The sequence below is a fragment of the Thrips palmi genome, unplaced genomic scaffold (genome assembly GCF_012932325.1).
Source record: "Thrips palmi isolate BJ-2018 unplaced genomic scaffold, TpBJ-2018v1 HiC_scaffold_3, whole genome shotgun sequence".
Taxonomy (NCBI): domain Eukaryota; kingdom Metazoa; phylum Arthropoda; class Insecta; order Thysanoptera; family Thripidae; genus Thrips; species Thrips palmi.
In genome coordinates, this window is record NW_023144630.1 from 4540427 (window position 1) to 4550213 (window position 9787).

Genomic DNA, 9787 nt, shown 5'->3' on the forward strand with positions numbered 1-9787 from the left:
GTCCCAGCGTTGCAGCGTTCTAGCGGTGTGCTGCTCTCTGGAGTGACTCGGGGGACCTCCGAGTAGCCGGCGACTTTGCCGCATCCCCGCGCCGCGCGCAGCGCACCAGCACCCCCTGGGTGTCCGAGGCCAGCAGCCCGCTCGCCACAGCCCGAGGTAGGCAGCCCGCTGCGCTCCGCACACTCGCACCCACACACGCGCACACACATGGCGAAACAGGCGCGGTGTGCCTCGCCGTACAGTGGGCCAGAAGACCGGTGGTGGCGGTCAAAGTCCCGGACGCGTTTTGAGCTCCAGAGTCGCTCAATGGGACTCGAACCGAACGTGTGACCCCACCAATCGCTCGTCGAACGAGGAATCCATTGGTACGGTTCGAGTCCTGTGACGACGGATTTGAACTTGAGAGCCAGTCGAAGTATTTTCGCTTATAAGCCTGGCAGAGGTGTCTGCACCCGGCTGAGATATGGCCGAAATTCCATTTTTCTTTGAGTTAACCTGTCGTATTTTGGTATCGGCGATTGAGTCTGGCGCGAGTTGCCCGCGCCGCCACCAGGTTTAGCCACCTTCGCCGCGCGGCCGCCCCTCCCACACTGGAACTAAAGCGGGAATGCCCGATATTACCGCTACAAAGGCGGATTGATTTGTTGTCTCTGCGCTGCCAAAATATTAAAAGGCCGCCGGTTTTGTTTGTTGTTGTTCCGTGTTATTGCTCGCTCCGGGGCGCGCGCGCTTAGTGTCAGCCACGTGACTGCAGAGGGAGAGAGACAGAGGGCCAGCGGCTGCAACGGCCGGAGTGGCAGCGAATGACAGGCCGCGCGATGAGTCAGACAGACAGACAGACAGACAGACAGGCAGACAGAGCGGCCACCGCCTTCTTTTTGCCCTGGCCATGGCGGCGCCCTCCAGAAGTGTAACGGAAAGACGTTTTTTGCCGCCGTATCGTCAAAAGAGAGATATTGTCATCGCAAAGGCGGATCCTTGCCGCCGCGTCGCCCGGCGTCGCCCTGTCACCGCCACCAACAGGGATCACGAAAGAAACACAACAAGTCGTTAAAAAGAAAACGGCGCCCGTTTTTCTTCTGGTGTTGGTTTGCTTTTTAAGAGAAAGAGAAGGCGGTGCGGGGGAAATTAAAAAGTTGTCGGTGCGTGTGTCCGCGGCCGTCCGCGGCCGTCCGCGGCAAGCTGGTGCATCACTCACTGCTGGAGGAAGAGGGAGGAAAAGGAGGGGGGGGGGACTTGGCTGGAGCCGCCAGTCGTTATGAAGATGGTAACGACCAATCGACAACAAAGGAGTGAAATTGAAGAGAAAAACTGGCCAAAGTCGTCGAAAACTCTCAATGGATATCGAAAGTTTGGGCCGTGGCATTCTCCGCGGAGACCCTGGCGTGCGATCCCGTGCGCTAATTCCCGCCTCCTCTCTAGTCCTTCGGGTTTCCTCGGGGCTCTTCGTGGTTCTGCGGGGTTCTTCGTGGTTCTGCGGGGTTCTTCGGGGTTCTTGGGGCCCTTTTGGGGTCAGGCCAATGCCGGCGAGCGCCCACGTGCCCCAGCGCCCCTGCTTCGAGGGGCCCCCTACCCCGCCCCCCACCCCGCCCCCCACCCCGCCCCTCGGCGGGACCGTGCCAGCATGAGAGTAGGACCTTTTCTGGCTGGAGTGGCAACTGGGCCTGCCTGGCTGAAGCTCACTGCGTCGGTACTAGAGTCCTACAGGTATAGGACTCTGGTCGGGATTTGACATGGCGGCCACTACGCGTCTCTGCTAACGGTGAAGCGGCCTATTCCTTCAAATTAATAAACTCTAAGTGAATTTGGCGTGCATCCCGCTCGAATTCCTGGTAATGTAAGTATTGGAGAAATCGTTTCTGGTAAAACCGACCTTGAATATATTGAGTGTGGGTATATTCATCGACAGAAATGCGGCATCGTACAGGCCAATGATAGCTCATAAAGAGCCATTTTTTCTTAATGTTTAAACAAAACGTGAATTTGTCTTTCATCCCGCACAAAATCCTGGTAGTTAAAGTTCTGGAGGATCAGTCTCAGTATAAATTAACCTCAAATATAATGTGTGTGATCGAATTTATCCACAAAAGTTCTGCAACTTTGAGGCCGTGAGCCTAGGCACTGTATATTAAATGGAATTAATTGTTTTCCTGGCTGTGATTTCTGGAACTGTGCAGCTTTCCTGTTGTAATGAACCTTTATGCCCCACTTCAGTAACCTCTCAAACCTCAGTTGTCATTAGTTGTGACAATGTACACACAAGAAGTGAGCCTGCACAGGGGTCCCTTAACCCCTGTTTGTTTGTTTATTTTCTCTAAACTGAAATGTTTGCAGGTTGAAATATGAAAAGTACTGTTGCTAAGGTACCCATCTCTTCCGATTCTGGTTCAAAGAATACTGCTGTCAAACCACAGGCTGCGTTGTCACAACCTGGTGAGTGAAAGAATGTTGAATTTTAGTAGCTCAGGACTGCGATATGTGTGCTAACCATTGGTTCATTTTGTGTTTTTCCAGTAAAACGTAAGAAAAGGAGAAGAGGCAGACGCACTTTGTTTTATAGGACAAAGCAGAAGACAAAGAAACCCACAGTCAGTGGTATTGAAATTGAAATATGTCCCACCACATTTGATTCGGACTCAGAAGTTGACAGAAATGTCTCCAGTTCCCTCAAGGCAAAGGATCATGAAGCAGACCAATCTCTTGATGCAGGAGTACTCTCTGACCAGAATGTTACTCGTACAGAGGTGACAAAAAATTAATACTTGATTATATTTCTGTTATGAAATTAACTATTGACTGTTTTTAATTTGGAGTTATCGTGACAAGCACCAGTGCAGAGAAACCTCTCACTTATGTCTTATCTCTCTCCAGAATGGTGTTGGTGCACTTCACGCAGTTTCCCCAGCAAAAGCTGCTGTGGGCAGTAAATCAGACTTGAGCCCAAACATTAAAGAAGCAGATCGATCTACTGTTTTGGAAATGAAATGTAAGACAAGGAGAAGAGGCAGACGTTCTTTGTTTTACACAGCAAAACAGACGACAAAGAAATCCACAGTCCATGCTATTGAAGTGGAAACACGTCCCCCCACATTTGATTTGGACACAGAAGAAGACAGAAATGTCAAGGCAAAGGATCATGAAGCAGATAAATCTCTTGATGAAGAAGTACTTTCTGACCATAATGAGGTGCAAAAAAATTAATACTTGATTATTTTTAATTAATTGTGAAGAAAGACTTCTCACCTGTTTTTTTGTTTCTGTAGGATGTTGGCAGTGCAATTCACACAAGTACCCCTGTCAAAGTCACTGTCAGCAATAAAGCTGATGAGATTAATGAAGCAGAGCAATCCACCATTGTGGAAATAAAATTGGAATTACATGATCATGATTCAGAAAGAGAGGTTCAAGAGGTGTTTTTCCTCCTTTTTCCATCATTATTTTGGTTGAAATGTTAGCAATGACTCACCATGTAACCTTCTTTTCTTTTTTTGTGTCTCAGATTGGTCCGAGTGCAATCCACAGCAGCACCCCTGTCACAGCTACCATGGGTGGACAATCAGAGCTTAGCCTTGCATCTGCAACATGTCTCTCAATTGATCCCTTCCTGTCTGATGTGAGTGTAGTAATAATTTTATTATTATCTTTTTTAATCTACTCAAAATGGAGAGCTGATTAAATCATTACTATTTGATTTCTTAGGATGGCATAACTCGCCACCAAGTGACAATTAAGAACTGTGATTCCACTCTGTCGGTTACTATAGGAAATGATAGTACACAGCCATCAACAGCTCCTCTTAAAATTCCTACGGTCAGTAATTTGAATGATGTTACATACTGATGCCATCATATGTACACCCACTTCACTATCTTCTCTCTTTTTAACAGGAGAACAACATTTACAGCCGTATTGATGAAGTGAGAGTGCCATTAATTGTAAGGCTCATGGACTATGATATATTGTTCTTTGTTTGTGTTGACCAACATTAATAAATGACTGTTATTGTTATTAGGTGAACTGGAGCAATGGCAGCTTATCGAATTCTGGACCCCCTTCCTCCATGACGGATGGTGCAAGCCCCACTTATGGACCACACATTATGCCACAATTTGATGGTGTCAGTGTCGACCTTATCGACTCATTACTGAAGCATCTGAAGTGCTTCCTCCCAGCACCATGGCAGCCAATTAGTCGTCAAAATGGAGTCAGTGCCCTGGTTTTTTCTTCAGGTGAACTCACTCCTGTAGAGAAAGTCGTGTTTGTGGACTATGAGCAGGGTTCTGTAAAAATTGGCATTCTTTCAAAATCGGTGCCTGAAAACCACAGTATATGGAAAGAAACAGGAAACAAATTGCCTCTCCGCCATGATAATGTTCAGGCTTTCTCAAATCGTGTAGTAAAAATTGTGAATGCTGTTTGTCAAATGAAAGTGTGCCCTGGTATTGAAAGTAATGAAGTGAACTCAAAGATATTAAGTTCCAGAAAGGATGTGACTCTTGATGACAATGTATTTGATGATTCCTGCTACAGATCCAAGCACTGTTCTCTTCTAGTACCACTGCGGCGAAAGAAGTGTGCCACTTGTTGTAGACTCGCGGACATAATTTATGCTCGTGAAAGGAGGATTGCTGCATCTAAGAAGTTAATTAATAATCGTACAACAACCAGTGGTGAATCACAAAACCGGACCAAAACTCCTAAAAGGAACACACGGCATGATTATTTGACAAGCAGTGCATCAAAAAGACTCCTCAAGATAAAGCAACAGAAAATAAAATTAAGTGACCAGACTATTCGTAGACTTACAGCTCGGATAGTAAAGATGTTGGATACTGAAGGAATCGATATTGATTGTCAATTGAGTAAAAATTTGAACATCGTTTTAAAAAATAATAAGCTCACTGACATTCAAAAAATATTTTTAGAGCAGCAAATGCGAGCTTCTGCTGTGAAGAGCAAGACAGGCATGAGGTGGCACCCCATGATGATACGTTTTGCACTGCACCTGAAAAGCATATCCCCTGCTGCATATGATGCTGCAAGACAAAGTGGAATGATAGCTTTACCCTGTGTTCGAACACTCTTTGATTACTCATCAGTTTACAAGCCTGAAACTGGTACCAATGCAAAGATTTTAGAGGATATTTCAAAGAAAGTAAGTGAGCTGAAGGAATCCTACCAAAAGTTTCATGTTCTAATGTTTGATGAGATGACAACCTCTCAGAATCTGGTATATTCAAAGGAAACTGGGGAACTATTTGGCTATGCCCATTTGAGCGAAGTCTCAAAGGAAATGAATGAACTGCAAAGGCAGCTGGAAGGTGAAAAAGAAGTAGAATGCACTCCTCCAATTGCAGATCACATGTTGACCTACATGATCAAAGGGACTGCATCTGGGGTGAAGGAAGCTGTGGCTTCATATCCTACCAAAAAGTTGACCAAGGAGCAATTGTATGAGAGAACTTGGGATGTCATTGGCAACTTAGAATTAGCTGGTGTTGCCGTTGTTGCTCTTATTTCAGATGGTAATACAGTTAATAGGGCATTTTATCAGATGCATGTACCAGTGACTACAAATGAAAATGGAATTGTATTTGACACAGTCAACTTTTGCTCTGCTGAAGGAAGGACTTTGTACTTCTTCAATGATGTTCCTCATTTGTTGAAATGTATTCGGAACAACTTCATGAGCTCCGGCATACATCCAGCAAAGACTCGCCTTCTGATGAAGAATGGGCAGATCATTACATGGGATACTATTGTGCGCATGTTCATGGAAGAAAAGGATGAAACCTGGACCTTTGGCTACAAGTTAAACCAACAAAATGTATATCCAGACTCCTATTCGAGAATGAGGGTCCCTTTAGCAGCCCAAGTTATGAGTGACACCGTTTCAAAAATGATTGGCATTCTTGGATACAAAGATTGTGAAGAGACTGCAATTTTCATCAAGAAGGTGAACGATTTCTTTGATATGCTTAATGGAGCACATTCTGATCAAGAAATGAAGACACGCAACAAAAATCTGGCGAGGTATGACAATCACTTTGACCCCAGGTTCACGGAGCTTCTGGATTTCTTGAAATATCTGAAGGAATGGAAAGAGGACGCTCGTGCAGCAACTATCCATCTCCAGAAGAAAGATGAAGAGTGCAGTGCAAGACAGTTGAGTTGGCAAACCCAAGAGGGTATTGAGCGCACTATTCATGCATTTATTGGCTGCACTCGATTTCTTTTAGCTAGTGGCCAAAAATATGTTATGGCTCGAGTATTTTGTCAAGATCCATTGGAGCAATATTTTAGCCATCAGCGTGCCATGGGAGGTGGAAATAGAAACCCCAATGCAGACACTTTCCTAAGAAATATGAACTCCATTCATATAGTTGGTGAAACAGGTTTCAAGAGGAAACGTGGAAACACTCTGGCTACTTCTTCTGAAGGAATGTCTGTGCTTTCCACTCCAATGGAAAAGAAGCCAAGACACAACACTAAACGCTGCCTTGCTGAAAAGTATCCGTTTATGTTTTCAGATTGAATGTTTTGTGGAGCACTCTGTTAAACTCAATAAAAGCACGATAGATATGTATAAAAATCATTTATTTTCTTCTTTCATAAGACCCGTTTGATAAAGACTAGCAAAGTATATCTACTTGCAGCACTTAACTTACTAATAAAAATTCAGAATCTTAACTGATAAGTGATGTTATTTGACATCAGAATGGATATTCACTTAACTTGAAAACAAGTTTATTTGTGTGTGGTATCACATTAAACAAAGGACGCAAATATGAATAATATGAATAATACAGACTGAAAACATCTTCCTACGAATTACTACAGTATACTCAACACACATCAGCATCACAAGATTTATCACAAACATTACAGCGTCACAGCACTTATCACATGAACATAACACAAATCTAATCGAGGGGTCCTCACAATTTCTGCAGGCTGATCCAGATTATCATGTGCATGTGCATGTGATAAATCCTGGAGCCTCAGTATTGCTTGGGACATCCCTCTAACACAAACGCGCTTTTTCAGTATCTTTGGTAGCATTTACGGGAATGCATCACTGAACAACATGTGACCATAATTTTCAGGTTCAGTCAAATTCTTAAAAGTAGTAACATCCATAGAATCGTTAAAAACAATTGTTATCACTAACAATACTAAAATACTAATAGTAACATGATCACTACTGAACTATGTACGTAACACCTACACTAGAGAATCACAACAGTTCAGTCAAATCCTTAACAACTCATTGGCACTAAAGTTTGGTTAAATACTAAATTATAAAAAAAAAAAATATTGAGGAACTTACAGATACCGTGACAAATACGAATTTAAATAATAATGTTGAGGAACTCACAATACATGGTGGAAAAAAAAAGTTACCTGGCCATTCTGGGGCGCAGGGGGACGGATGTGAACTTCTTGGTCTTGTTGAGCCGCTTCCTGATGACGCCTCTGGAGAAAGTGTTGCAGAAGCCTCTACTCACAAGAACCATGAGATGTAATGAGTCCTTGTGAGGGAGACTTCCTTGGCACAGCTCGTCCCATTTCTTCATAGCATCTTGGCTCTTGTACACTGCCTGAATGAGCTGAACATGGGAGGCAATTCTGTCCTGCTTCTCCATGTCGCCAAGAATTTCTGCCAGAGACTTGAAGAATGCAAGGGCGTTCTTACTTATCAGAGTAAGACCGCCCCTGTTGAGTACATCCGTCCACTCACTGGCCCCACCCTCCAAGGGACTTTCGGAAGCACCAGGGATAAAGTTACCTCTCACAACCTCGGTAACTTGGTTCCACCATGGATCATGACGGTACCTGAAGCACTTGCGCAGCAACCCTTTTACCACAGACCCACCACAGTGGTGGATCACCTTGATGACTCGCCCGGTGATCCTGCTGATGGCTCTGCGGGTGCTGGCACTGTCTTTCATCCTCTTCACATGTTGCGCTACAGTGAGCTCCACTACACGAAACACAACTTTCTGGCAAACGACAGACACCACCACTGCAGGGGTTTCCTCCGAGTGGCAACGGCTCAGGAGGAAATGCGCCTGAGCCCTGGTGTCTGCATTTGCCAGAAAGCGGAGCACACTGGACTGGGACTTCTCCAGAAGGTGGGATGGAAGCAGTGAGATGTATTTGTGGATGGGGCGCACTAGGTTTTCACTCACAAAGTCTATAAATTGTGCCCATTCTTGACTGTGGCAGTCAATTCCTTCAATGAATGATGTTGTGGCTGGGCCAAAGCCCGTTGATGTCCTTGGTTGGGCCCCCAAGTCCTTCAGAGCCTTGGGTCCCAATTCTCTGGCCCAGCCACAGAAGGTCTCTTCACTTGCCAACCGACTCTTGATATCTGAAATACAGATTCAGAACATGAAATGAAGACATAAGGAATGTGTGTTGAAGGGTTCCTGACATCGCTCTGATACATACCATCCCAGGCATGGCTCTTCAGATGCTCAGCATACCCTGAGACCGTCGCAAATTTGTGACGAGACGCAGGGCAGCGACCGCACTTAATATTTAAAGATGGCCTTGGTTTCCTTGGTTTTCTTTGTCGTTGGGGCGTAGAGTCAGTAGCGTCCGTCGCCACTTCTACAGTCACCGTATCAAGGTCATCCAAGTCGTCGAAAAAGCTAATGTCCTCCCAAACATTTGTGTTACCAGAGTCGTTGAGTTCGTCAAAGTCCTCCATAGAGATATTAATTGTCTTTCCGTCATTCATTCAAAGTCAGTCATTCAGTAAACCCTATCGCGTCCCCCCAAACTAGCTACAAGAACACGAAACAGCCACAAACCGACGAACTGACGTCGAAATGACCGACAAATTATCACAAATATCACAGAAATCACAGTTACATCAACATCACATTCATGATTATGTGATTATTTCGCGTTCTTGCAGGCCGTCTAGGGCCGTCCATAGCGTCCGTCTCTGTGTAAACACGTCCTGGCGCGCAGGACGCGCGCACCCCCGCCCTTCCCCACCCAGCCCCCATACCCCCGGGCCGTTCGGCCGTCGCGCAGAAGGCAGTGGCCCAGTACCTACGCAGTGAGCTTCAGGCCGGAGCGAACGGTCGCCATTCCAGTAGGGCCCTATTCCATGGTGCCAGCGAGGCTGCACGAGGGGCCCACCATTTTTTACCTCATTTTATGTCCGCTCTCCGGCCGCCAAGTCAATATTCACGGCGCAGAGAGACTATTCTCACTTACTCCGAGCCCCCTCCCCCCTCGTTCACACCGCACAGTGGGCCAGAAGACTGGTGGAGGCGGCTGAAATCCCAGACGTGTTAAACTCCAGAGTCGCTAAGCAGGACTCGAACCGAACGTGTGACCCCACCAATGGATTCCTCGTCCGTGGAGCAATCCATTGGTGGGCTCACACGTTCGGTTCGAGTCCCATTTAGCGACTCTGGAGCTCAAAACGGACCTGGACGTTTGTCCGCCTCCACCGGTCTTCTGGCCCACTGTGCACGGGACGCGGTTCCCCCTTTACAACCCCCAAACACCCCGTCTGATCCTTATGCCCCTCACCTTGCCGACGCTACCCCACCGCCACCCCACTAGAAATTTCCCCGCTCCCCGCCAAATTGGTGCGAATTCAAATAGTGGCGCAGCAAGGCGTGTTTGCAGCTCCGAATGGCGTTCGCTGTTTCAAATTAGAGTGGGTCCTGTTGCGGGGCTCGAAGGGACGGCAGACGGACGGACGGACGAGCAGGCAGACAGACAGACAGGCAGACAGGCAGACAGACAGACAGACAGGCGG

General features: G+C 46.3%; 2 protein-coding genes across 2 annotated transcripts; one reads left to right on the forward strand and one right to left on the reverse strand.

Annotated features, from left to right (window-relative positions):
* Positions 1-1629: 1629 nt before the first annotated feature.
* LOC117648399 lies at positions 1630-6543 on the forward strand. The gene is made up of 9 exons (XM_034390906.1): positions 1630-1837; positions 2335-2433; positions 2515-2744; positions 2872-3186; positions 3264-3410; positions 3500-3613; positions 3700-3810; positions 3888-3935; positions 4013-6543. Exons 2-9 carry the CDS (start codon positions 2343-2345, stop codon positions 6533-6535), a joined length of 3579 nt encoding a protein of 1192 aa, XP_034246797.1. The 5' UTR covers positions 1630-1837; positions 2335-2342; the 3' UTR covers positions 6536-6543.
* An 802-nt stretch (positions 6544-7345) lies between these two features.
* Positions 7346-9121, reverse strand: LOC117648400. The gene is made up of 2 exons (XM_034390907.1): positions 8455-9121; positions 7346-8374 (listed from the first exon to the last, which is right to left on the reverse strand). Exons 1-2 carry the CDS (start codon positions 8744-8746, stop codon positions 7401-7403), a joined length of 1266 nt encoding a protein of 421 aa, XP_034246798.1. The 5' UTR covers positions 8747-9121; the 3' UTR covers positions 7346-7400.
* Between the last annotated feature and the right edge of the window lie 666 nt (positions 9122-9787).

Excerpts from the sequence above, each read along its gene's own strand:
- LOC117648400 (XM_034390907.1), bottom strand. The coding sequence starts at position 8,746 with ATGAATGACGGAAAGACAATTAATATCTCTATGGAGGACTTTGACGAA. Across the intron at positions 8,375-8,454 it reads GAAGAGCCATGCCTGGGATG|ATATCAAGAGTCGGTTGGCA; the intron begins GTATGTATCAGA and ends TCTGTATTTCAG.
- LOC117648399 (XM_034390906.1), top strand. The coding sequence starts at position 2,343 with ATGAAAAGTACTGTTGCTAAGGTACCCATCTCTTCCGATTCTGGTTCA. Across the intron at positions 2,434-2,514 it reads GGCTGCGTTGTCACAACCTG|TAAAACGTAAGAAAAGGAGA; the intron begins GTGAGTGAAAGA and ends GTGTTTTTCCAG. Across the intron at positions 2,745-2,871 it reads AGAATGTTACTCGTACAGAG|AATGGTGTTGGTGCACTTCA; the intron begins GTGACAAAAAAT and ends ATCTCTCTCCAG.